The 23,034-nt window shown below is 45.4% G+C and overlaps 2 protein-coding genes across 11 annotated transcripts in view; one reads left to right on the top strand and one right to left on the bottom strand.

Moving 5' to 3' along the window:
- Window positions 1-76: 76 nt before the first annotated feature.
- On the top strand, window positions 77-7,011 carry fam131aa (family with sequence similarity 131 member Aa). 3 transcript variants are annotated; one of them, XM_047589062.1, is made up of 5 exons: window positions 77-553; window positions 3,242-3,353; window positions 3,436-3,618; window positions 4,329-4,466; window positions 4,617-7,011. In XM_047589062.1, exons 2-5 carry the CDS (start codon window positions 3,263-3,265, stop codon window positions 5,192-5,194), a joined length of 990 nt encoding a protein of 329 aa, XP_047445018.1. In that variant the 5' UTR covers window positions 77-553; window positions 3,242-3,262; the 3' UTR covers window positions 5,195-7,011. The 3 variants fall into 3 exon arrangements, with proteins under 3 accessions (XP_047445018.1, XP_047445017.1, XP_047445016.1); XM_047589061.1 differs by lacking the exon at window positions 77-553 and adding an exon at window positions 2,658-3,042 and having other exon boundaries at window positions 4,620-7,011; XM_047589060.1 differs by lacking the exon at window positions 77-553 and adding an exon at window positions 2,665-3,042.
- Window positions 7,012-7,266: 255 nt separating this feature from the next.
- clcn2a (chloride channel, voltage-sensitive 2a) overlaps window positions 7,267-23,034 on the bottom strand; it is a 43,106-nt gene continuing 27,338 nt past the window's right edge. For 4 of the 8 annotated variants that reach the window (XM_047589055.1, XM_047589054.1, XM_047589056.1 and 1 more), the window contains exons 8-25: window positions 22,949-23,027; window positions 19,749-19,874; window positions 19,539-19,623; window positions 19,145-19,246; window positions 17,703-17,805; window positions 15,146-15,301; window positions 14,907-14,976; window positions 14,710-14,820; window positions 14,000-14,213; window positions 13,754-13,887; window positions 13,141-13,385; window positions 12,666-12,777; window positions 12,537-12,583; window positions 10,617-10,685; window positions 9,992-10,030; window positions 9,803-9,907; window positions 8,920-9,006; window positions 7,267-8,832 (exon numbers count right to left, since the gene is read on the bottom strand). In XM_047589055.1, the coding sequence (XP_047445011.1) occupies window positions 8,317-8,832; window positions 8,920-9,006; window positions 9,803-9,907; window positions 9,992-10,030; window positions 10,617-10,685; window positions 12,537-12,583; window positions 12,666-12,777; window positions 13,141-13,385; window positions 13,754-13,887; window positions 14,000-14,213; window positions 14,710-14,820; window positions 14,907-14,976; window positions 15,146-15,301; window positions 17,703-17,805; window positions 19,145-19,246; window positions 19,539-19,623; window positions 19,749-19,874; window positions 22,949-23,027 (2,400 nt within the window). In that variant the 3' untranslated portion in view covers window positions 7,267-8,316. The remainder of the gene's footprint in view (window positions 8,833-8,919; window positions 9,007-9,802; window positions 9,908-9,991; window positions 10,031-10,616; window positions 10,686-12,536; window positions 12,584-12,665; window positions 12,778-13,140; window positions 13,386-13,753; window positions 13,888-13,999; window positions 14,214-14,709; window positions 14,821-14,906; window positions 14,977-15,145; window positions 15,302-17,702; window positions 17,806-19,144; window positions 19,247-19,538; window positions 19,624-19,748; window positions 19,875-22,948; window positions 23,028-23,034) is intronic. The other 4 variants (XM_047589052.1, XM_047589051.1, XM_047589053.1 and 1 more) reach the window with 4 other exon arrangements.

The following is a 23,034-nucleotide window of genomic DNA, read 5'->3' as shown; positions in this document are numbered from 1 at the left end:
AAAATGAGCAGATGCGATTATATTGACAGTCTTTTTTATTTATTTATTATTTATTTTTTTCAAACCATAGGATGGTTATTGAATTTCCACACATGATCATCATGCGTGCGCCTCTTTGGAACTGTTCACTACTGCGTATAATAATAATAATTATTATAAAGACAATAATAACAAAAAATAAATAAATTAATAAATCTGTTGCAGCTTTCTCCAGGACCAAAGCTGCAGGGAGGAGGGTGAGAAGAAGAGAAGGAGGAGGAGGAGGAGGGAGGGGGGAGAGATGGGATGACACCGCCTTGCGTTGATGACGCTCGCCATCGGGAGACATTTGGACACAGCCTATGTAACCCACATACCGAGCAACAAATGGTGCGTCTGTGCAGGACATGTAGCCTCTGAAGCCGGAGAGTTGGGAAGATGTGTCCTCCGCCGTCGTGGCGTTAATGCTCTGCTGCAGACCCCGCAGCGGGTGGACAGACCGCGCGTATCATCTGTTGATCGGATTGGAGACAATTAAGCGCATTATCATGAGCCGCCGAGGTCCGACCTGCAGGTAGGTACCGAGAGGGCGCGTCAGAGCTGCGTGTAAAAGGGGAGAGCGGGCTCTTCTTCGGTATCGTCCGCGCTGTTTATCCGGTGCAGGTATGGAGCTATTGGTATGCAGATGGAGACTTCACAGAGCATTCCTGGTCTTTCCATCTGCGCCGCTCCTGCGTTATCCCCCCCTCTCTCTCCCCGTAATTGCAGGCTACACACTCAATCAATGGCGGGGTGATGTGTTATTCAACCGTCGCCCCTGTCGCCTGAATGCACCATTTCCAAAAAAGCAACTCATCGCATCTCAGCAGCACCGCAGCCTCCTCCGCTCAGAGCTGGAGATGTTGAGGCTGCAGCTCCATCCCACTTGTTGGTCCTTTAAGCCCCAATCGCAGTCTCTGGAGGGGCCGTCAGACGAGACATCCCCCTCCTCCGGTTGGACATGTTTAGTCATGCGTGTGTTAATGTCAACAAGTCGCACGGCCAGGCCGTCTCTGCAGGGAGGGGACGGAATAATCCAAACACACACAATGTGGGAAAAGGACCCGGAGCAACTGAAGCTAGCTGCACTGGCAGCCACACATGTGCTTGTGTTATTAGGATGAATCATAATTAGCAGCATTTGTCAGGTGCAGAGGAGCAATCAGCAGGTTAAAAGTCACACTATTAAACAGCTCCGGAGAGAGCAGGAAAAGGGGAAGTCATTTCATTAATGAATCATTTGTCGGTGATTTTAATCTGAATTGTGTAAAGAGAGGCTGTAAAATGGTAGGAATCGTCATATGTGAGAAGTTGGAGGGAGTGGATGTTTTGCTTCATGAAAAAAATCTGTCAATCAGTTCAAATGTTCATCTGCTGGCTCTTAAAATGGCAGGAATTAGACCAGCTGCGTGTACATTATCCAGCCCAGAGACCTCTCCAGTGGGTCATGGGATTAATCTGAGGGACCAGGAGGTTGATTAGGAGGACAACACATTTGCCATATACACCGATCAGCCACAACATTAAAACCACTAACAGGAGAGCTAAATGACATTGTCCGTCTTGTGACAATTCAGTGTTCTTAAGGGAAACCTTTGGACCTGGCATTTGTGTGGATGTTACTCGGACATGTGCCACCCACCTCGATCAGACCATAGCAATGACACTGCTTGATGGCAGCAGCCATCCCCAGCAGGATGCAGCCTGACACAGACACACACACAAACAGTTTAGGAATAGCTTGAAAAAAAAAACAAACATGAAAAACAGTGAAAAGTATTGATCCTAAACTGATCAAATATCCGGGGGATGATCCACAGAGACCTCACGGAGACACCACAGGACACCCTCAGAAGGCCCATGTCCATTCTCTGACCAATCAGAACTGTTCTGGAGGCACCTACACAATATTAGACCTGCAGGTGGTCATAATGTTATGCCTGATCGGCGTAAATTTGCATTACTTGTTTGAGACGTTTCTGTAATTTTTTTTACACGTGTCTAAATGAGCCGTCAAAGAGGAACCTCACATTTAGGTGAGACTACATAAAAGGGAATCACTGGAATAGAGCAGACACGTTCCTGATTTGCATATGACCTATTATAATCCGCATGGCTGCAGTTGTTATTTAGGTTAAAGTAAAAGCCTGTGCTCCATTAAGTGTGTCTACGTGATTAAAGAGTCCCGGGGTGGTGAAATCTGTGCGTCTAAACCTCGGGAGGGAGCCGCTCGGAGCTCCACATCCCGAAACATGTGTTTATCAGCGTTCAGCATGAGCGGCGTCTCGTAGGCGTGTTTTACAGCCGAAACCTCTCCTCGGAGGAGCGCCTGAGTGTCACCTGGTCGCGAGGAGCTGTTTGCACCTTCATATCACTTCCTCCCAGAGGCCCTGCCAGCCTGCTTTGGCTCTGACACACATCCGCCGCCGCGCTCGACTTTAATGTTAATGCCTTTAACTGCTGTCAGGGGCCTCTTCTTGCTTAGCTGCTTTGGGAGACAATCTTCTTAGGAATATCTGTCAAGTCACGCACGTGCTTGCAGTTCAGATGAGCTGCTTCTCGAAAAGTCAAACACCCCTTAAGAAAAAAAAAAGAAAGAGGAAAAAAAAAAGATTCCAAAACTCTCTCTCTCTCTCTCTCTGGCTGCTGTAGCTACGGATTTATCGGCCCTATCAGACCAGCCTGCGTGGAGTTAGTTAGGTAGCACTATTGCTTTTAATTAGCAGCTTTAGTCTGGCTGGTCACATGCCATGTGTTTGCCTGGTCGCATGAAGAGTGCAGCCACCGCCCTGACCTCCCTCCACCATTCTAACCGGTTTCACAGGCTTACCGTGGCTTTAGCATCTGTTCAGTAAATTTAGGGCATAGCTGTTTGCTCGTCTGCCCGGTGCTTTAAACCGGGTAAACCCGAGCTGTGATCTTTAGTTGTGCTGGTCCTCTGCGTCGTGACAGCATCTCCGCGAGTCCACCATGAAGCTGAAGTCCAGGGGAAGGGACAGAAGGGAGAGGCGAGGAGAGGAAGAGGTAGGATGATGGGAGATTTATTTTGGCACGGAGGCCGCGGCTGTGTGTTTGTTTTGATTTTTGTCTCCTAAAAAGTGGACGGTGAATGTTCTCTGGGAGGTTATCAGACCGGTCCTGAAACCGACTGCCAGGTTTAACTGGACTCCCGTGCTATTAGAATGAAAAGGAGCCTCACTAAAAACCCGAATCTTTCTTGCAGGTGAAATTCGAGGAGAGTGAAATGATTCCAAAGTCAGGAAAATCTCCAGCAGACTCACGGAAAAGTGTCGGCATCCATGAGTTTGCGGCGCTTGCCAGATCCTCATTAAATGGTGATTACCTTTTTATTTATTTATTTATTTATCTTGAATGTCACGTCTTGAATTTAAACGCCGGTTAACCCTCCACCTCCAGGTATCTCTCAGGCGGTGAGGGACCATGTGACGAAGCCCACCTCCCTCGCTCAGGGCCGGGTCGCCCACCTCATAGAGTGGAAGGGTTGGCCCAAACCTGCGGGCCCTCCGCCTGCCGCCCACTCCCAGTTCAGCTCCTACTGCCATCTGACTGAAGGGGAGAAGGAGGCACGGTTCGCCGCAGGTAACCACCGCCGTTGAATGACTCTCATGTCGGGCATCCAGATTTCACTGCTCAGATTAGGCCCAACACAGCGCGGTGTAAGTAGCCCGTATTTGCAAGTGACTCGTGTTTGTTTGTGTGGGCATGTGCATCCTCTGACTTAGCTCGGTTTAACTCCGGCATCGTCTCCTGGCCGGCTCCCACCTCCTGTCAGGCGCCTAATCCCCTAAAACCCCTTTATGTCGACGGTTCGCTCCGCCCGCCGCGGCTGTCTCTTGGGTGACGGCTCGTCTTTGGCAGCAGATGGCGGCCTATTAGACACTCTCCCAAAACACTTCGCTGTCCGCCGACGGTACAGCAGCTCTCGTTGTGTGGCTGTGACTCATCCTCTCTGGCGCCGGTGACATCGGCGTGGTTTGATGGAGAGAAAGAAAGCGAGAGGGAGGACAGCGGGGTACGCAGCGAGTGTGCATCATGTACGTGCGCATCCTTTCTTTCCTCCTTAATTCTGCTGCTAACTGGAAACGAGCAGTCTGAGGATGCAACCTTGGGGAATTACGGTATGAAACGACAATGTATTGAGAAAATAATTTATTGTCAGACTCAACACGGCAGAGTGGTAATTGAGGCGATTAGGACAGTGTCACACGTACAAGAACGACCTGTTAAATGCAGATATTGATGTAGTGATGTGCCGTCGTTTAATTAGCGTGACCTGTGTTCCCCTTCAGGAGTGGCTGAGCAGTTCGCCATCGCCGAGGCCAAGCTGCGCGCCTGGGCGTCGATTGACGATGACGACGGGGAAGACTCCAACGACGAAGACTCCCACGCCAACGGACAGACCCTCACCTTCTCCAGCCAGAGCTCAGGTACCCACCGTCACCGTCATCGTTTCACTGTTTCACCCCATTGCGCTAGTGATTTCGTCGTTTTCATCTCGTTTCATCTTCCCATCCCATCCCACTCCACCCCGCCCCGATGCCGTCTCCAGGTGATTTGATTCTTTGCTCCTCCTTCAGAAGCCACCACGTCCAGTTCTGTCGCCGGAGCACCACGCCGGCCTGAGCCTGAGCCTGAGCCTGAGCCTGAGCCTGAACCTGAACCTGAGCCGCCGTCCTCCGACAGCCCTGTGTGCTCCAGCAGCAGCAGCAGCAGCAGCAGCCTGCTCTGTGGCAGGCCTGCAACTTTCACCGACCCACATTCATCACAGACCAACTCACCTACTTTACCCAGCGACTGCATGAGCCCGTTCCTGGAGGAGGAGGAGCAGCGGAGGCTGGATGGTCTGGAGGAGCAGCCGCCTCCTTTGCAGGCTCAGCGCAACGAGATGTGCGTCCACAGCAAGACCGAGTGGAGGCCCCGGGCCAGGAGCAGCAGGTTCGACTCCTGCTACTCCACCTCCCACTCCGAGTCTCCCGGAGAGGAGGAAGAGGAGGACGAGGAGGAGGAGGAGGGCAGCGTGTTTCACGAGGTCCGGGTGTGGCACTGCAGCCCGAGGAGCTTCTTCTCCGACCGGGCGTCCTCTGGGGTGGCGTCGTTCGATGAAGAGGAGGAAGAGAGGGAGGAAGTCAAGGAGGAGAAAGAGCTCTTGATGTGATGTGTCGTCCCATCTTTACGTCTCTCTGGGTCTGTGTTGGTTCTGGATATGACATGATATTCTGTTCCGCTTGCGTCGTGAACCTCCCTCCACCTCATCCTCTTCTCCTCCACTCGCTGCCTTCTCTCCCCCTCCCCCGTGCCGAGCTCGCTCCATTCGTCTATCGCTCTGTAAAACAGTCTAATGTTGGGGAGTTGAACCAGAATGTAAAGCTGTTGTTCAAACTGTACATTTTTGTGACGAGTCACGTGTTGCATTGGTTTTTCTATGGATATTTTGTAGTGTTGTTTTCTGTCTGGGTCACGCCGTGTCACGTGGGTTGGGCTATGTTTGATATCGAATGCCTGTATGTCCTGCACACACACATAAATATAAATTTGATTTTTTTGGAAGGAAAAAAAATGTCTGCTGCTCTCTTTTTTTTTATTCGCCCCCTCTGCCGCCACAAACGCAAAGAAACACAGATTGCTCATCTTTCATCTTTCAGTGTTTCTTTTTCTTTAAATTTAATCATTCACTCATGTACAAAAACAAGTTCATGTCCTCTGAAAAATAACAATGGCTGTTGATTTCAAATGCATAATTCTCCTATGTACAGTAGCATGTACGTAGCTCTCGTCCGTGTATTTCCATATGTACAAAGCATATACAGGCCTGCGCCATATAAAGGGAGATACTACAGACTTATTGCTTAACTAGATACGCTGCAAATTAGCTTATACACTCTCTACGCTTGGACTCCTTATCTTATATGGCGAGCACTACTTCACATTCTATATGCGAATGGAAAACACACGCGTGGGAGCTGCACAAAATGATCCACAGAGACAAAAAAAATGAGCTTTACATGAGATCGAGATATGGCTCAAAATTGTTGCGTGAAGCTAAATTACATAACCGAAACAAGGACTCACACACATACACTTTGCTCTACGATAGTTTTTTTTGTTTTGTTTTTGTTTTTTCTCGGGTGGGGGTGGGGGGGTCGGGAATCACAGGGCTTCACACAGTAGTTACATTTCTTGTCAACGTTGCATCGGAGGCCAGGCTGGAGTACTCCACCTTAACGTAAATATCTACAGGCCGCATACAGTACAGTAAATGTGTAAGTGTTGTGTATGTGTGTGTGTGGCCTGTACAACAGCCAGCATCCTCCCTCCATTCATCATGCTTAGAAACACGTTAAATTCACGTAGAGGATGCCGAGGCGGTCTGCGTCGCCCCTGCTGAAACCAGCCCCCCTGTAAAAGCCAAAACAAGGCTACATGTGCAGGAAATTATACTCATGCTAATTACAACGTGTGCTTCACCGTTATTCAGAGCCCTGTGCTGAGCCGCGTGGACCTTAGAAAAGCTGCCGTCGTGTGTCAATGTGTGTCGTTCGAAAATAAAGGAAAACACTGCGAACGGTGCTGTGACGTGTACTCCGAACCTCAGCTTTTACTGCATTATTAATGTTAAATTTATTGCATATCAGCGGAAACATAAACCAACACCACCTATAAACCTTTATATATATATATATCACGAGCCGTTTATCGCGGCCCTCGGGTCCACTGCTCCACTGCTCCGGGCCGAGTGAATAGGTAGTTTTGCTTGACTCCGTACCATCGTGTGCTCATCGGAATAATCTCTTTGTTCTTCTGTGCTTTCTCGTGATACTTCAAGGCTCTCCCTTATTTTGCGCGAGACGCGGGCCTCTCTGCTTTTGGCATCGTGTTTACAGGACGGTTATTTTGGCAATTAAATTATTTGACGGACCGGATCTGAGCATGGCGAGGACACGCACAGACATACGGTACATAAACACACACCACGGGTAAAAAAAAAAAAAAAAAAAAAAGATAAAGCTGGCGACGTTTCTGTCTGTGTTCACATTGTCGGAAAATCCCACGAAAAGACCAAAACTGGAGTTGTCTTATCATCCAAAAACACAACCGTAGTTTTCTTTTGTCGCAAATCCGCCTCCTAATCTAGAAATCTGCGGCTCTAAATAGCTGCAAAAGAAACTCAACGTTTACGAATGGTTTCATTTTTATCATTGTGAGCTGCTATAGAAAACTATTTTATGCCCTCTTTTTTATTTTTTTTTTATTTTTTATTTTTTTATAATATAAAAGCAACATCTCGAACGACACAGTGCTGGTTCTGTAAATAGTCACAAGAATCAAAGTGTGTATTAATCCACAGCTGAAAATAGTCCCAAACAAAAGAGCTAATTACTCTTGTTTGAGTCCAGCTGTCTTAGGAAATTCAAGCTTCACTTACAAAACAATCTCCCCTAAATGAGAGCTGCTCTTTAACCACGTTAAATGGAGAATTTAACCACATTCAACCACTTTTTTCTTTCTTTTTCTTTTTTTTTTTTTATCATCCAGTATTACGTGATATGGTTAAAATCTCTGATATTTCCGAGGCCATGATTGAACTTTCAGACTCCGCTGAGCTACACAGTGGTTGATCCTTGATAAAAAATAAAACCTGGTACCTGTATTACCCATAATGCAACTCTAACACTTTACGCCTCCCAGTTATTTTCATTTTGAAACAAGCAAAAGCTTTGTACGCCTCACTTTCCTCACAGCCACAGACGGGACAGAGGGCGTTGCAGAATTTGGTCTTTTCAAGGGATTTGTGGACAATAGCAAGAATACACAGACCAGCCGCATTAAAACCACCTGCCAATATTGTGCAGGTCCTTGTTGTGCCGCCAAAACAGGTCTGACCCGTTGAGGCATTGACATGGGACTTTTTGGGGGTGTCCTAAGGTCTGGCCCTGGGACATTGGCAGCAGGAAGGGTCTCCACGTTCCAGCACAGAAAATAATGCCTGACGAAATTCTGGACAGTTTAGGGGCCAGCCGAATAAACTTTGGACACAGGAGCCAGGACACTTTCATTGTAATGATATGATTACTGTCAGTGGTTTCACTGCTGTGGCTGATCTGTGTATAATATAAAACCAGCTTTATCCTTTAAAAAGTCATCCGCTAACAATCACACACTCACTCCCACCACAACAAGGTTAGAAACACTGGTGTCTAGGCTGGACTTGGAGGTGAGTGGGACCTCTACAAATGCAAGGAACGTCTACATTCATGAGGCGAAGACTCATGGATCTGATCATTCTGACTTATTCGCGGTGTGGACGGGGCTACCCTCTCCCTCGGGTTCTGACTGGTCCTTGCTCAGAGAAGGACTCTCCTGATCTTGCTCCGCTTCGTCGGGCTCAGGAGTTTGGGTGGGGGGGTCATAGTCACAGGCCAGCTCCGATTCCTCGGTGTGGGCGGGGCTGCAGTCAAAAGTAAACTCTGATTGGTCCTCAGCGAACGAGGGGCTCTCCTGGAGCACCAGCTCGGACGACTCGTTCGTGATGTCGCCCGGGCTGGTTTCAAACTGCAGGTTGGTCTGGTCCGAGAAGTTGACGGGGATCTCTTTGTAGGGGAGGTCTGGCTGGTCCTGCACGTCCGGAGGATTGGGTTCCCGCGGCAACGAGAGCCCCCTGTGGCGGATGCACAGCTTGTGCAGTTCTGTTACCTCGGATACGCTCGTGGTGTTCCCGCTGTCACGGAAACTGGCCAGCGGAGGGCGCACTTTCACTCCGGTCACCGTCACCGAGCCCTCGATGGCCTTACGCAGCTGGAGGCACAGACAGAAGAGGGTAAGTTTTAATGGTCAAACGAACTTTAACAACTACTAAAAAAAATAAAAAATACAAACACACACCTCTTTGAGAGAAACCACTCCAACCAGTCGCCCCATGCTGGTCACATAGGCGTGATCCAGACCCAGCAGAGAGAAGATGGTGTGAGTCTGTGGAAGAGGAGGATACAGGCTCAGAGCGGGGTTCAAGTGCATTTTGGATCTGGACTATGTAAACAGTAACACTGGGATGAGACATCAACATGTCTTTGCTTTTAAACATGGACACTGTGTCAGACAGATGAGGTGGTCCATTAGTCTTAAATGTAGACCACCGTGCACAGTTTCCTGTGTTTTGTCAACAGGTGAAAAAAAAAGAATAAGATGTCAGAAGTTACAGCGTAAAGGTAGAAGAGAGTTAGAATTTTTGATTAATTAATAATTAATGTTATAAGGTCTGAAATGTTAGGAGGTTAATTGGATCGAAATAAATCATCTTTGTTCTTTCCCTTTTTTTATAGTTATGGATCTCCTAGTGGCCACATGAGACATTGTAGCCTTCATACTGGACAAGAGCAAGCGATAAAATGTCTGGTAAAAAGAGGCTTTGGAGAGTCTCTTACTACACTACACTGGTTATGTGTCGATATCGTAAAGTCTGATCCCAGCTTAGGTCAAAGCTCCGCAGCTGTTAAAAATTCAACCGTTGAGTCTCATCACGACTATGTACTAACATTAATACATTAGTCTGTGAGATCGAGAGCCTACAGACAGGATTACATTGTGATTCAATTACATTTCAAAGCATCATTCTGGTGTAATGTGAATCTTCTTGAGTCATCAAGCAATTAAAATGAAAAACACACAATGTTTGCACATTTTCTGGATATTTATAGTTAAATATTTCTCTCTCTATATATATATATATTAGAAAAAGAAGAAGAAGGTCAGTTTTCTGACACTGTACCTTATGCAGAGATGTTTGCTCCACCAGCTGGAAAGGAGCTGGATCAATCTTGCAGTTCTTGAAGTCCACCGGTTCGTCGAGCTGCTGCTCCTCCCACTCCGCAACCTGCGGCGAGAACAGGACTCACACGCTTAAAAGCCCTCATTTATAAAACTCGCTGTGATTATCAGCCGTCAGCGCAGGCCTCACCTCTGACGGGGTCATGCAATCTTCCACTTCAGTGGAGTCCTGGAAAATAAACTTCAGTCAGTCGCTCATTGTTTCTACGAACACAGAAAGCTCAACACAAAGTCAGACCGTATACCAAGACTCTACGTCACGCTGTAAACGTCAGACAGGAGGCGGTCAGTTTGTGTCGGCACAGTACGTACAACATGTAACTGTAGACCTTTAATATCTAATGTCTCCTGGTGCCTCAAAGGTGAAGCTGAGGGAACAGTTTGGTTTATTGAGTCACACAGTGCAGCTGTAGACCCAAATCTATCCCGACAACACCAATAAAACTTAAATAATAAACCCACCCTAAAATAAATTCTCCTTAGCGCACAGTCACACACAGAACACCATTAACAAGAGCTGAAAGTGAAAGCTGATGAAACACTTGACTCAACGCTGACGCTGAAAGGATGGTTAACCCTGCCCACCTCACTCTCTCCCTCTCTCTCTCTCTCTCTCTCTCTCTCTCTCTCTCTGCAAATGCAACTCAAACGCTTTGGTTTGTGCACCACAAATATTTTGGTCCAGCACTCACTACGTGCGTGTCGCAAGGCAACGGTTACTTAGCAACAGTCTCTAGGGCGGCAGACAATCTTACCGCCATGGAGATCCTCACTCGTTTGGGCTTGGGCTTTCTTTTTTCAGGAGGAGCCGGCCCAGCCGGGCTCTTCCAGCCGGGGAGAGAAGGCATCAACACAGCACAACATTAACACAGCATCAGTGAAACTGGACAGTTTTTACCCCCTTTAACGCGGCAGCGCCGCCGCAACATTTGGATCGCAGTCTGACTTCTGCTGGGAGAAAGCCTCTGTGATGCGAGCACAATGTTGCTGAAAGGGTATAATTACTACACCACAGATGAAGGCGAGGCTACACAATCTGTACAAAAAGCCCAATGATAAAACACCGCCGGATGACAGACGCACGGCCAGGAAAGAGGATTTGAACGTCTCATATTTTAGTTTTGTCGTCGAGCCGCCTGGTGTCCTTCCACCGCCCCCTTTCTGTGGCGTCCGGTTCCAGCCCTTCACCGGAGCAACAGCTGCCACTTTACATGACCAGAGTTACAAATGTGCAGCGAAATGAACGCCGAACCTTTTTTTTTTTTTTTACAGCAGACGTTTGGACGTGTGCAGCGGAGGTCCAACCGATAGCGTCACTGCCTGACATTACAACAACTGAATGTGATCCGTCAGTAGTGTTGTTGGTTTTCCTGCCACGGCAAGTCAAAACATCTGCTGTGAAAAGGTTTGTCGTAAAGGTCAGCGTCAGCAGGCGGGACCGAACAGAGTGACTGTTAATGACAAAACAAAAATTTTTTACATCCATAATAAAAGCAAATGAGTGGAAAGACTGTGTCCTTCAGAAAGCTTTTTTCTTTCATGTCATGTAATCTGGCCCCTTTATTACAAATGTATTTTTAGGCCTTTGTGGCAATTAGGGCTGTGACTAGGAAATATTTTCATGACTTATTAATCCTTTGATTAAACAATTAGTCACAAATGACTAATTGTTTAATGAACTTTAGGATGTAATAAAAAAAAGATTGTTCATTACTTTGATTTTATTATTATTTGGATGGATGAATGGAGGGACCTCTAGTTCTCTTTAATAAAGTAGTCTCTCTTTTTTTTTGGGCCTTTTTCTTTTGTTCCCCGAGCTGTGATCTGATTTTATGCTCCTGTCTGCGAACAGCAGGGAAGAACAAAAAAAAAAGGAAAAAAAGAGCACTGTGACTAGTTCACAATGAAACTAACTTGCAACTCACGTTTAGTCAGTTAAAAGCTTTTGATGTGAAGCTGCGGGAGTAGAAAATGTTGGTGACGGTTTAGCTTTCTGCGCTAACGGGTCGCCACGTCTTTGTGTCAGTTCTTTTGGAAATAGATCTGAATTAAGAGCCATTTATTTCAAATGAAAATCCTTCAGATTGCCACTGTAAATTACTGGTGATTCATTCATATATGCCATGATCACTTCCTGAAGTATTGTATATATAATACACTTCTCATGACTTCACTTGTTTAAAATTAAAGGGGGGTCTTCAAAGTTATTTATTTTAGGACGTTGTGTTGAAGACCCATGAATTAATACACTCCAGGTGTCTTGTGCATGGATTCCCCCAAAATTCAGTCTGCCACATCTGCAAAAAAAAAATCTGCAAAATGTTTGGCTGCACAGCATGAGTGAGCATCAGTGAAGCTGAAGGAAGAAAGCGAAAGCCAACACCACCATCGCTCAACATTTGACAAAAAATGCTAAAATGTAGGATGTTCAAATACGTTTGACTGGCAGTGAGCGTGCTGTGCAGTGAGGGAGCAATGAGCTACGGTCACAGCATGAGGAAAAGGAAAAGCCCCGCAGCCTGCGGTTGTGATCCTGCCCGTCAGCAGCAGGCGGACGACGAGGTGGACGACATATATATATATACGCGGACACGCCATCCCATACAGTGCATATCACGCTCTTACACTCGCATTCACCCGGTAGTAAAACCATCATCTCTCGCTCTTGACCTCACCTCCAGCAGCTCCTTGTCTTGGTCGGCACAGGAGAGCGTCTGAGAACCTTGGAGAGAAAACAAACAGCAGTTTTTTTATTAAATCTGTATTTAAGTCCTGACCTTTTTGTGACGGTGTGAATTACATACTGTTTGCCGTCTCCGTGTCGCTAACGGCTGACACGGTTTTCAAGGCCGATTTCAGGGGGAGCTGAACGTTGGAGACCACCGGGCTGAAGGAGGAGGACTCCTCTGTGGAGATCTACGCGGAGAGAAGATTAACAGGGGAGGCCGGGCACGAGAACGTGCAGACAAAGACACACACAGAAGAGACGAATACGAGCACATGCACGTACAACGAACAGGACAGCACAGGTGAAGGCACAGACGACAGAGACACAGAAGACACGTGTTAAAATTCAGATTAGAAGATTACATTCACACAGATTGTACTAACTTACCACAACAGCAGTCCAAAACCACTATCTGTGCCTTTACCTGCTGCTACATGCTTCGCACATGCTTTTTTTTTTTTTTCCGTTTCTACTCTACTCGCTACTTCTACAACCCAACCCAAGCCAGACTTGGACCCTGCCCAGCCCTGGCGCCCCCGGACGCCTCACACCTCTTGGGTGCTCACCAGGAAGCGAACCCCTTGGCGAGCACTGGCGTTGGTTGAGGCGTTGAGGTGGGTGTGGGCGCAGGGCGAGCTGGGGGTGCTGTCGGTGGTCAGGCTGGGCAGGTGGTCCTGGGTGCCGTTGTCCTGGGCCAGCTGGCGGAGGTACTCCAGCCGGCGCTGGCGGCTCAGCTGGAGAGAGAGCAGGGACTGGAGCTGCAGACGCTCGATGGAGCCCAGCAGGATCATGGAGTCTGAAGGAGAAGGCGGAAGAAGGTACGGTTCTTTGGATAGTCGCAATTTAAAATCTAAACATAAAGACGTGTATCTTAGACAAACTTTAAATGATCCAGGAGGGAAATTACTTGGTCACTTTAAATTAGTTGCACATAAAAGAAATATTGTTAAAAAAGAAAGATAAAATCAAATAAGATTGGATTAAAAACAAAAAACAAATAAGAATTAATATCTAGTAAAATAAAATAGAAAACAGTACAGTCAAAAAATGTACAGAAATGTTACCAAAACCATTTTAAAAAGCATAAAAAGACCTGGACTTGTGCACATATGCATTGTCAGTGTCCCCCAAACTGAGTCCAGACCATGGTGAGTGGGTGCTTACCTCTGGACTCCACCAGAGCCAGTGTTTTGAGCTGACCAGTCAGCAGCATCTCCTGCAAATCCCGGTACGGAGAGTTAAGGGTAATGTAGCGCACATCCCTGACCATAATGTCCTCCACACGGATATTATATTTCCTGAAACACAGAGGGGAAGACGGACGTTTGTAGTGGGGACACGCGGAAACACGAAGGCAAACATCCAGAGCACGAGGTCACTTTAAAAGAGCAAAGCGAACCACAGACTCACTCGTGGTGTCCCATCCCCAGTTCAGGCAAATACGGGAGCTTCTTGATGCGAATGATGGAGTCGTACAGCGACGGCTGGAGCGCCTGGGCCACGGCGTTGGCCAGGATCACGGCGATCATCACAGGCAAGATGTGGGAGATCTGACCGGTCAGCTCGAACACTATGACCGCTGTCGATACAGTGTGGGTGACTGCTCCAGACAGAGCTGCAGCGCCTGTGTGGGAGAGATGAGACACGAAGGACGGCCCATTTAGAAAGCCATTCACATCCAGTTAATCTACGCAGATTTAGCCAGTGATCGATAGAAAATTCTAATTAAACAGCTTTATATACGACATTTTAAGTGACAACACTGTGCCATTAATCAGACGAGAGAAAACCAGAAGAGGATTTCTGCACAATGTTTCTCTCATTTATATTGTTTAGTGCTCAATGGGTCACAACGTAGCAATTTGGCGTCGATTTTCCATTTTGCCTTTTGTTCCAAATGTAAAGTTCAATTTATGAGGAATTGATTTTCATCAGTCACCTTCTATGAAGCGCAAAGTGAAATGGATGCAACTTTGCAGCTTCAGCAGTTTCAATAATGCGGGACAGAGAGAAAACGAAACGTATCCTGTGCATTCGCTGTTGAGGCAGATCAGCTTTAAAAACATTAGTATCGCACCGCGGAGTATTAAAAAAAACAAAAAAAAACAAAACGGATTTACCAACTACAGCATATCCGCCGGGAACGATGGGATACACGCTGCCATCAGCATGGATGCCTTCGGGAAACATGGTAGCCATGACCTCTCCAACAAGTCTGCCAAACGCTGCACCTGTCACAGATACAGCTAGTTGTTGATTTAAGTCGGATTTACTGATGCAGCGGGAATCGTCAGAAGACGCAGTGGGTTTTATTCACCGATTAGAAAAACTGGCATGAAGGCCCCACATGGGACAGGCATGGTGGTGGCCACAGCGGACATCCAGAACTGAAACGGAGAGGAGAGTGTGGGCGAGAAATCATAAAAATTTTCAAGATTCAACACTAGACTGAGAGAAAGTTTTAGGCCCACTGGATTTTTTAGATTTATATCCATCATGCAGCATGAACAGGAGAACACCTGAAAAACCATTTCTGAAAACATCCTGCCTTCGTACCTTCATAATGATGAAGAGGATGAGTGTGATGAAGACGTTGACCTGGGGGTGTTTCCAGGCGTGGTGGTGGCTGATGTAGTCAAACTCCTCCGCCACACCGTGACGGCACCACGTGCGGTTGTCGAACAGTGCGACTAGTGACTCGTGCTGCGTCAGCTGGAGAGAAAAAACAGAAAAAAAAAAACAGTAGAAATCAGGGCTGCGTTTAATAGCGAAAGTAAGAGCATTTCCACACGTACAACATGAAGGGAACTCAAGGGACTGGGACTGAACAGCCTTAAGAAAACCTTAAGAGTGAGGCTAGCCGGGAAAAAAGGCTTCAGTTTACTAGGGAGCATAAAGATTGGACTCTGGAGCAATGGAAGAAGGTCATGTGGTCTGATGAGTCCAGATTTACCCTGTTCCTGGGTGATGGGGCATCAGGCAGATGAAGTGATGTCCCATCATTCCTAATGTCTATGATCTGGAGTTGGGTCTTGGTTCAGCAACATTATGAACAAAGAATGAGTTCAGCTGACTACCTGAATATACTGAATGACCAGGTTATTCCATCAATGGATTTTTTTTTTTTTCCCTGATGCTACGGGCATAATCCAAGATGACAACGACAGGATTCATCAGGCTCACACTGTGACAGACTGGTTCAGGGAGCATGAGACATCATTTTCACACATGGGTCGACCAGCACAGAGTCCAGACCTGAACCCCATTGAGAATCTTTGGGATGAGCTGGAGAAGGCTTTGTTCAGTGGTCAGACTCTCCCATCACCAATACAACTTAAAATGAATGCAACAGTGGCTGAAAATATATCTTATGACATTGCAGACGGTGTATATTGATGTACCTCCAGTAAAATTACAGCTGGAATCTGGCTCTTTAACGTAGTATCCACTGAATTATTTCCTTGTGCAAGTGTAAATGTAAATATCAAATCAGAACCCTCGTGTAGCTGACTCAGAGACTGCACTTGGTGTGCTTAAATATACTGACATTAAACTTAATATGCAAATATTTCTTTTGGCACATTTTTCACAGTGCAAAATCTGTAGAGTCACAGCAGGAAATGAGTCGAGTTCGCCGGCAATCAATGGAGATAATTCACAAGTTTCCCACCGACTGCTGAGGAGGCTGATTGAGACAGACAGTTATTGCAGCTGTACACAGCTTGCGCTTCGGTTGTAATGATCCCGCCTGTGACACTAACTATATGCAGAGGTTGTGCGTATGCGTGCCGTGATGCCTGTGTGGGTTGAAGAGAAGCAACAGTATTCCTGGTGAAACAGCTGTCATATCTGTTAGAACGCCTGTAGGTTCAAATCCTTCGAGGCTTAACACTGCCTTTCTTTCTTGGCTCATATTAATAGGCAGAGCGGCTGCAGCGCAGCTAGAGGGACAGCGTCGTAGATTAAATCAAAAAATGCGGGGAAAGTCCAAACAGTAATAATATCCAGCCACAGCTTCACCCATCACAGTCGAGCGGGACAGCTGGAGCCGAGCTCTGAGCCAGTGGCTGTTTACTGATGGAGCTCAGGCTTTTGAAAATGCATCATGTAAAGTGTCACACCGTCTCCCCTTTCTGCAGCGTCTGCAGAGCGACACCCTGACACATGGATCAGGGGGGAATACAGAGCTGCCTGCATACGCATTTAAGATAGGAAGAGGAAACCAGCCTGAGAGTCTATAGCTCTCGTGAACGCAGGGTCGGGCCTTTCGTCATTCAGCCCCCTTCGCTCATTACACCCGAGGCCGACGGTATGTGGTCATAAACCAAGTAACAGGCAGCAGGTATTGGACACATTCCGACTTGAAGGCGTAAGCAGAAATGTCAGTGGATTGATAAAACCATTAGGTTTTTCACGGCGTGTAGCAAGAGTTCAGATGTGTGCGACTGGACCAATTTGTAGCGGACCTGTTATTCCGGCAACACAGCATCGGTCTTATGTTTATATTAAACAGAGACGAGTGCAGCTATCTTGATGTCGCCTAGCAGGCTTTATTCATTTCTATTAGCAACAAAAAAAAAAGGGAAACATGCACTGAAACAAATGTTACTCTCTGAACCAGCTAGAAGGGTTCAAAATCAAAGTAAGTGGCTTGTTATGTGGGATGACAGCTGCAATGGCAACACTGGCACAAACAAGTGTGCGTGCTGCATCTCTCCGTCAAACCGCTCAAAGCACATTTCACTTTCTTTGTGTCGGCTATTAAACTTTTTTTTTGTTGACAGCGCAGCACATTGTATCTGCGCTTACCACGAACCACATACTTTTATTTTGCGCAGGCAAGATGAAATTAAACGTTTGCGACGGAACTCAACCGAGCAACGCAACGGGAAGGTCTAAATGCCGCCTCTAAATACTGCCTGGGTAAATGCGGTTTGTATGAAAGTGATTCATCAACCGTAGGCGTGACAGCTACCGAACAGCTATGAGGAGGACAGAACCTGCACCGGCTCCGGCTCCAGCTCCGGCTTCGTTTAAAATGACCATCAATCATGCCTGAACAGTCGAGGCATGCTTTTGTACTGTCAATAGGAGTGTGAAAGGGTTTTCTCACCTGTCCAGCCATGAACTGCCCGAAGCCTGGGGGGAACGTGAGTGTGGAGACCAGCAGGGTGACGAGTGCAGGATACACCAGGCGCCTGACAGGAAGAGATGGACTGTGGGGTCATTAATGGGTGTGCTTGTCAGCCCCGTGTGTGCATACTTGATTTCTCAGCAGTGAACCGTTTATAAATAACTCATGTGCGTGAAATTGACCCGATCCATATATCCAAGGGTTTTGGCTAAATTTCCCCGGCAACGTTGTGACAATATGACGTGTGAGGCTTATTTTTTAAACACGTGTGGCGGCACACGACCAGGGCTTTACACCAGACATCGTTTTGATGTCGGTCCATTAAATGTGAGGCTACAGCCAAGGGGCGTTAGCTTGGCTTAGCATAAACACTGGGGGGGGAAATAAAGGAAAAAGAGCTTGGCCGCCTCCTTAATTAACAAGCTAGACCTTTTTGGATCATTCATACGATTTTCATACGAAATTACTAGAAGTTGGAAAGTTACAAGAACAAAAACTAGATAGTGTATTAGATTAAAGTAGTGTGTCTATAAAAAAAGAACAACTAGAAGTAGAATATTCTCTGAAATTATATTAAGTATTAAATGAGTTTTTTAGAAACTCTCACTAACTAATTTTTCTCTCAGGCAATATTTCTGTATTTTCTTTTAAGTTTTCCACTTTAATTTGTGTATTTTAAGTATTTTTTTTCCCGTTTTTTTCCTCCCTGTTTTTTATATTTTTCTTTTAACCTTCAATGGTCCCAGTTCGCACAAAAATAAAAATGTAAAACAAATGCGTTTTCTTTCCACGCAGATATTTGAGGAACTTTTTGTTAACCTACTAAGACCCTGCGTCCTCATATGGGGACAGGTTTTAGGTTTGTAGTAGCTTCTTATTCTGCTTCATTTAGACCTGTTGTCCCCATAAGTGGACGCCTGTACTTGCCATCTAGTGGTAGCATACGGTCAATACACGAGTTGGTGTAAAAACATGACAGCATGATAGCGGGCATTTCAGCGAAACTTTTATTTTTATGGTTAAAACTTGTCTATTTGTGCGTATTAACGTCTCTAGTTTGATATGATACGCAAATTTAACAAATCAGTTAGCATCAATTAGCAGGTACCCGTTTGAGGACGTTGGGATTACACGTCCTGCTCAGAGATGATGCTTTTCTTTCACACATCTTAGCTCCTTGGAGAAATTAACAGTAACAAATAAAAGCTGGGGTTTCAGGATATTTAACGTTTTAAGCGGCTTTAGAGGATGCAGTTAATACTGATTTTGTGAACACTGGCCATATCCAGGCTTGTTAGTCACCGTCTCACAGCAGCAGTATTGATCTTGACATCGAACCCTCAGCTGGGAAGCAAATCGGTGTGTTTTTGCAAAAATGTCAAAGAAAGTGTTTTTGTGTAAGACTGGGGTTGGATACTCACTTCCTCAGCAAGAACTTGTTTATAGTCTTCTGCTTCCTCATGCACTCCACAATCAGCCGGTTCAGGTAGACAAACAGAGCACCACCGAAACCACAGGCAATCCTGGAAACAGACGCAGACACGCCGTCTTTGACCTGTTGAAGGTTATACATCCGTCCAACTCTCTATTCCGTCTCTATTAAAATATTTTGCTATCAAACTAATCAGATCTGGCGCGTGCCGATCTGGACGCAGGCTCTGCTTGTAATCAGCGGCACAAAAAGTTAATTTCATGCCGCACTCATCGAAGACAAATCAACCTTCAGACTCCCAACAGGAACGTGAACGTGACAGGGAGGAGGAGCTCACGTCTCTTCAAAACCGCTCTGGCGTCAGTCCAGAGAAACATCCTCACCCGAGAATGGCGAACGCCGGCAGCTCCTGAAGGTCAAACGGGAAGTCCAGACGGAAGCGGGTCTTAAAGAGAGCCGTGATGGTCTCTGAGGAAAAGAAGATGGGTTTCAATCTGCGGACAAGCAACAGCTGGAAACTGGAACTGGAAAAGACAAAAGCAAACTTTAAAAGCACGTAAACAAATATATATATATAAAAAAGCAATGCCTACCTTCCTCCTGGTTCCAGACGGCTAGCACTCTAAATATAAAGGCACTGAAGGTAGCGGCGAAGAAGCCCCTCCAGTAGTTTCTCACCGCGAAAAACGTTGACGTGACCTCAATGCTGAACAGCACCCCTGAAACACACAAACACACAGATACAGAAACACACTTAAACCACTCACCACCACCAGAGTACCATGGATTTTGTAAAAATGGGAAAAGATATCGGGTTGACAGACCAGTTCACATTGTTAGGCAGGTTTCAGGTGGCGACAAGATTATGAAAATAAAGAAGACAAACCAAACAAAAATGAAGAAATTACTAGGATGATGGTGACACATGTTCAAGAAAATTATAAAAAACAAAAAAAAAAAGTTGCTTTTTGTTTTTTCATTATCTCACTTTAATCACATACATCATATATAGAGTATTAAACTTAGACCTGAAACTAATTAATATTTTCATCATGAATAAATCTAATAAAATAAATTGTTTAGTAATTTTATCCATAAAATTAGCTCCCAATTTATTTTTATCATTGGTTTCAGCCCACATCATTACAGCTCTAATCTTTAGGGCGGTTACACATACATTGTTAGCGTTTAGCAATGAGCCAACAAGGTCATTTCCAGGTCACGTATATGATGTTTCTGATGGTTTTAAGTGATCTGTGGCCTGATCAGTGAACGCGTGTCGTACACACTGCACTGATGTCGGTATGAGTTAGTCTCGATGCTCTGAACGCATCAGACAAAGTGTCAATCACGTCCCAAAAACAAGCTTCATGTGCTTCTTGCTGTGTAGCCACAAGCATCTATTCTCTTCGACTCTAACGATGCAAACAAGGAAAGAGATTTAAAACGATTCAATCTAAAGATATTCTTTTCCTGGCATATTTTTTCCACTTCATTACCGTGTCCTTCGACCATAGATGTTGGAAAGACATTGCTATTTTATTAAATGATCTGGAAACAGAGGACAGATTTATTTATACAGTAAGTGCTTGGCAAGCTGAACGACAGAACGACTGAATCTATATGGACTCAATAAACATAGAATAAAATGACATTTAACTGCATCAGATAAATAAATTAAATACACCAGGAAAGTTTGGACGAATCATGGTATCAGAGAAAAGGTCGATAAGTCCTTGAAGAACTCAGTGGAAAAATAATGAAATGAATATTTATTTACATTTCCACAAGTGGGCGAGTCCATCTGCTGTGACTGAGTGGAAGGCAGAAGAGACGCTGAGACGACCATATATGATTCATCACATGAACCATCATCAAAAAAAATATGGTTTAGTCTAAAAAAGTTTAGTCTGCACATCTGGACGAAGTGTGGACAAAGGGGATATTTTGACAAGAGTCTATAGGATTAATATCATGCCATAAATTGAAACTGAAACTGGTTTAGTTCAAAAAAGTCAGTGTCTGCAACCTAATAAATAAAGATTTTGCAGGTCTGAAATCAAGTTTCAAAAGCTTGCAAACTGTTTTGAAGTCTGAGGAAGGAGTTTCAAGTCAGTCCCTGTTCTCATGATCTATTAATTCTGTTTCCAGGTTCAAAACCTTGTAGATGCTGATCTGAAATCTGTTGCCTCTGTTTGGTAAAAAATAGTAATAAAAAAAAAAGTTTAGAAAAGGTGAAACTTTTTCATTCTAAAAGTATTTTAATCCTCTGATGGATGTATAGTTGCACCCAAATTGGACTGTTCTTTCAGATTTTACAATATTATCAACAAGTTACCACCTTTAGAATAATGTGTTTCCCTCACTGCTCTAACTTAAAACTCTGAATTTAACAGGGATCCTGGGTCATTTTCTATTAATCTACTTATTTCTCTTTGCTACAGCCCAACAGCTACAGGCATAACATTATGACCACCTTCCTAATATTGTGTAGGTCTCTCTTATACCTACAAAACAGTTGCGACCCATCAGAGAATGGAGCCTTCTGAGGATGTTAGTGGGGCCTCAGTGGATCAGGCTTGTTCCAGTGCATCCAACAGGTACTTGATTTGGGATCTAGTGAATTTGGAGGCCAGGTCAACACCTTGTGTTTTTTTTTCTTTTATTTAGTTGTTCCTACACCATTTTGTGTGTGTGTGTCTGTGTCATACTGCATCCTGTTGTCGATGGCTGCTGCCATCAAGAAGTGTTATTGCTGTGGGGTGGGGGTGCCTGATCTGGTCTAGGTGGTGGTGGTACATGTCTAAGTAACATCTACGTGAATGCCAGGTCCACAAGTTTCCCAGTAGAAGACTGAATTGTCGCAAAATGCTCTATTGTATTTACTTCTCCTTTCAGTGGTTTCAATGACGTGGCTGATCAGTGTATTTATATTTTATACTGTTTTCTTTAAGACTAAACTGTATCAAGAATCAAGAGTCTTTATTGTCATGAGAACATAACAAAAGGAACACATATAACACACAGACATTTAAATAAAACAAAAATATGAACAACCATAGAAAGAATTACATATATATACACAGAAAAAAATGAAAAAATGTACTTTTCCCATCGATGGTCATAATGTTTTGCCTGACCGGTGTATATTTTTTGTAATCCTTTATTTAACCTATCCATCCACAGATGTTTGCACACTCTGGAGCAGTAGGTGCTCGCTCCAAGCAGCTGTGGAAGCAGAGGATATCAATGCACTAGTGCAAATATTAAGCATTATTTAAGCATTCATGTTGAGTTGCTGGGCACCTTGAGAATCTAAATCGAATCCTCTCTCTCTCTCTCTCTCTCTCCCTCTTTTAACTCTGCTCTGGTCTCGACCAACCCCTGCTGAGAAAAACACCTGCCTCTTTTGCAGCTAAATTATCCACTTTGTTGGCCAGCTCGCCTCTTACTGTTAAACAGCGAGTCTCAATAAAGCTCCGCAGAGCTGAGCTCACTCGGCGCGCTTCTCTTACGACGCAGCTTATCCATTTCAAAGATGTATATTGAAGTGTTGATCACGTCGAAATTAAAGGTCACACGATTATCTGAAACGTGATGAATTTAATCTGCAATCTGGCGGACACTTGTTGAGTTGGCGCGCATGCTGCTCTGAATCAAAGTGACAGGTATACAGACCAGGACTGGCATCCTCCGCTGCCAGCAGGGTAAATATTCTCCTCATCTAATTAGCTCCTTTAATTATTTACCATAATCAGATCCAGTTCAATCAGAGACACTTGAGTTGTCTTACCTCCAATAGGGGCGGCAAAGCAGCAGCCCACACCCACTGCACAGGCGGCCGACAGCATCTCCGTGTTCCTCAGCTCGTTCTGTCGG

This window comes from Mugil cephalus, chromosome 7 (genome assembly GCF_022458985.1).
Source record: "Mugil cephalus isolate CIBA_MC_2020 chromosome 7, CIBA_Mcephalus_1.1, whole genome shotgun sequence".
Taxonomy (NCBI): Eukaryota; Metazoa; Chordata; class Actinopteri; order Mugiliformes; family Mugilidae; genus Mugil; species Mugil cephalus.
The sequence above is the reverse complement of the archived record's forward strand: the minus strand, read 5'-3'. Positions and strand labels throughout refer to the sequence as shown.

Bases quoted from the DNA above. Each gene is read 5' to 3' on its own strand.
- fam131aa (XM_047589060.1), top strand. From the start codon at position 2,989: ATGAAGCTGAAGTCCAGGGGAAGGGACAGAAGGGAGAGGCGAGGAGAG. The intron at 3,619-4,328 runs GTAACCACCGCC...GTTCCCCTTCAG, and splicing joins GGAGGCACGGTTCGCCGCAG to GAGTGGCTGAGCAGTTCGCC. The intron at 4,467-4,616 runs GTACCCACCGTC...CTCCTCCTTCAG, and splicing joins CTTCTCCAGCCAGAGCTCAG to AAGCCACCACGTCCAGTTCT.